Raw genomic sequence first — 3,295 nt, forward strand, 5'->3', positions numbered from 1 at the left:
AATACAGAAAATCCAATTGTTTACTATAACACTTATTATTGTGGCTTAGTGTGGGTTTTATTTTTATTATTATTTTGTTAAAGATGGGAGAGATCTTCCTGGGTGCTCCATTCAAGTCAAGTTTATTGATGTAGCGCTTTTAACCATACATATTGTTTCAAAGCACTTAACATCAAATACAAGAATAGAGTGTCAGTAATGTATAATTACCAGATTTAACACTCCATTTTCAGTTAAATGAATTTCATTATTGATTTCAGGGACAGCGTTGTCCAGCTCAGTTCAGTTAAAATAGTGTCTGTGCAAACAAATTGAAGACAATAGCTAGAAATTAAGTGTGCCCAGCTAAACGAGGAGGAGGCCACAACGCCAAGAAACCAAAACTACAAGTATGGACAGTACACAGACATCTGTCGACGACAATGATGATTATGAATTAATCAGGTACTCTTATTAAACACTTTAAATGGTATATATTGATACAACAGTGAAATATCACAGATAACACGGAAACAAAGACATGTGTAATAAATGTGCTCATTAAAGTGCATTTTATATCTAAAATGAATGTGTATTAAAACATGCCTGGGAACATGTGAGCAGGTGTTTATCATAATGGCCTGATTTTTCTCTGTGTCTGCTTTCAGTTCATCAGATTCAGATTCAGAAAGCCTAATAAGAGCCTGGTCTGGCATGGATTTCCGGTCTCTGCCACGTTCCTTCAATTATAGCAACAGGTACAGTCTTTTATAAAGACATGCTAATGTATGCTAACATGTTCATTGTGCAATTTCAGTTTGTGAAATCCTTATTACATCCTCCTCACACAAACAAACCCTCAACAAATGCTTAATTGTCTCTTGAATGTTTTATTCTGTTGCTAATATGTTGCATGATTTAGTTTAAATATTTCTTTTTATCCCTGGATGTATGGACTCTAAATAATGAGATAAGTTGTTCACACATTATTTTAAGGCCCAATTAACTACAACTTAAAAAAAGTAGAATATGGTCATTCAGAATATGTGCTCTACATGTTATTATGTTAATAATAGGCGTGCTAATAAGCAACTAGTTAAGAGTGAGAATCGGTTCTTATACCAAAGTGTTACTAATAAGTTTTTTCCCACCTTTTTACAGATCATTGCCGAAGAAAAAAACACAATCCCCAGAGCCCAGCTTTGTGTCTATGAAGAGTGACTGGTCTATGGATCCTCCACCTCTTATAAGTCATAAAAAGAAATCATCAGTTATAACAGAGCCCAGCTTTGCGTCTATGAAGAGTGACTGGTCAATGGATCCTCCACCTCTTATAAGTCATAAGAAATCATTACACTTCCGGTAAAATATTTCTGCATATCATGTGTTATACAAACAAATAAGTGCAAGCATTCATTGACAAACACAGAGCACTAAGAGCATTTGGTAGCTCTTAACACCTGTAGAAGAAATGCAGGCATTGCAGGGGAGTCTAATTCCTTCTCTAAAAAAAGTTTGGCTTCAATCAAATCATTTTCAGCTCTGCCGGATTATAGTTTGTTGTCCCAGAATCACAAGACTTTTGTTTAAACCATGGATTAAACCATTTGATTCATACAGATTTATTTTAGATCTCATTGGAGGTACAGAGGTTTGCCAGATTTCATGAAAAAATATTTTCAAATGTGTCATTTTTGGGTGAACTACACTGAATTCAAGGTGGCATGGACTTTGGTGTAATCCAACACAAAACAATACAACTTCAGGTTTATCAACTTCAATCGTTAAAGAATGACTTTGATTTCTTAAAAAAAATACTGTGAAATGCACAATTCGAAAATGTAATGAGCAAAAGTATGTAGTTAATAAAAAGAGAACCAAATAGTTGGTACGTGAGAAGTAGCAGATAGAGCTGGTCGTAGAGACGATGTTTGCTGTTCGTTGTAATGAGTATTTCTCTTGATCTGACTTTCATAGAAAAAGAAGATTAACAAGAAAGTTGTTACCCAGTACAGTGGATCAGCCAAAACTTGTGAGGTATGGAAAAACTGGTTGCTTTTAACGTTTATATTAATTATTGCTCAATATGGACTAAATTATTACGGATTATTTATTGGAAATTCAATCTTTACCTGAGGCCTGATGTATAAATGCTGTGTACACACTATATGCTTATGCATATTTTATTATATCCACACTGTCCACACACATTAGACAATGAAGTAAACTAAATTATTTTAAACATTTTCATCTGACATATACTAAATATGCAGCTCTTTTTATCTCATTCTCTTATTCACCAGAGTATTTATACATTTAAATAAAAATATGCCCAAAAAACTGCTTTGGATGTCCAAATAGCAACGTACCAAATGCAGGGTGGGATTAAAGGGATACTCCATCCCAAAATTATAAGTTTCAAATCTGTAAATGCTTTGTTTGTCTTCAAAACAAAATGCAAGATATTTTAGATGAAAACCGGGAGCCTTGTGACCGAGTAGTAACTCTTTAATTTGGTCCATCTACAATTGATTGGATCATTGGTTCATTATCGTTTGCCATTGGTAAATCTGATGTAAGGGACCGCTTATGGCATCCTTATTAAAAAAAAATGTATCTGTATTTTATAGCTTCAACTTTGTCAAATTATTTTTACTTACATTTTAATATTTTTTAAACATGTTTTGTCATGAATTATGTGAATAACGTGTTACTTTAATTCTACAGTCATCGACGTGAACATAAAATGATCAAATCACATCTAAGAAAGAAATTTGAGCATCTGTACGAGGGAACAGCAAATCGGGGAAACCCAACACTGCTGAATGAGATCTACACAGAGCTCTACATCACAGAGAGTGAGAGTGGAGAGATCAGTAATGAACATGAAGTGAGACAGATTGAGACACAATCTAGGAGAACAGCAACAGAGGACACACCGATCAAATGCAGTGAGATCTTCAGATCTTTACCTGGACAAGACAAAGACATCAGAACTGTGCTGACAAAGGGAGTCGCTGGCATTGGAAAAACAGTCTCTGTGCAGAAGTTCATCCTGGACTGGGCTGAAGGGAAAGAGAATCAGGACGTCCAGCTCATATTTCCACTTCCTTTCAGAGAACTCAATCTGATGAAGGACAAAATAATCAGTCTTTCAGATCTTCTTTATGTCTTTTTCCCTGAAACAAAAGAAATGGACATATCCAGTGATGAATATAAAGTGTTGTTTGTCTTTGATGGTCTGGATGAGTCTCGTTTTCCTTTACATTTTAAAAAGAAGGAGATTGTACAGGATGCAATCAAAGAGACATCAGTA

At 34.7% G+C, this 3,295-nt stretch overlaps 1 protein-coding gene across 1 annotated transcript in view; it reads left to right on the plus strand.

The window, feature by feature from the left end:
- The first annotated feature begins 7 nt into the window (after positions 1-7).
- The window catches only part of LOC122323611 (NLR family CARD domain-containing protein 3-like), a 13,566-nt gene continuing 10,278 nt past the window's right edge, over positions 8-3,295 (plus strand). The window contains exons 1-5 of the mRNA XM_043217578.1: positions 8-444; positions 648-737; positions 1,141-1,341; positions 1,957-2,016; positions 2,707-3,067. Coding sequence (XP_043073513.1) covers positions 392-444; positions 648-737; positions 1,141-1,341; positions 1,957-2,016; positions 2,707-3,067 — 765 coding nt within the window. The 5' untranslated portion in view covers positions 8-391. The remainder of the gene's footprint in view (positions 445-647; positions 738-1,140; positions 1,342-1,956; positions 2,017-2,706; positions 3,068-3,295) is intronic.

Source organism: Puntigrus tetrazona, chromosome 19 (genome assembly GCF_018831695.1).
Source record: "Puntigrus tetrazona isolate hp1 chromosome 19, ASM1883169v1, whole genome shotgun sequence".
Classification (NCBI taxonomy): domain Eukaryota; kingdom Metazoa; phylum Chordata; class Actinopteri; order Cypriniformes; family Cyprinidae; genus Puntigrus; species Puntigrus tetrazona.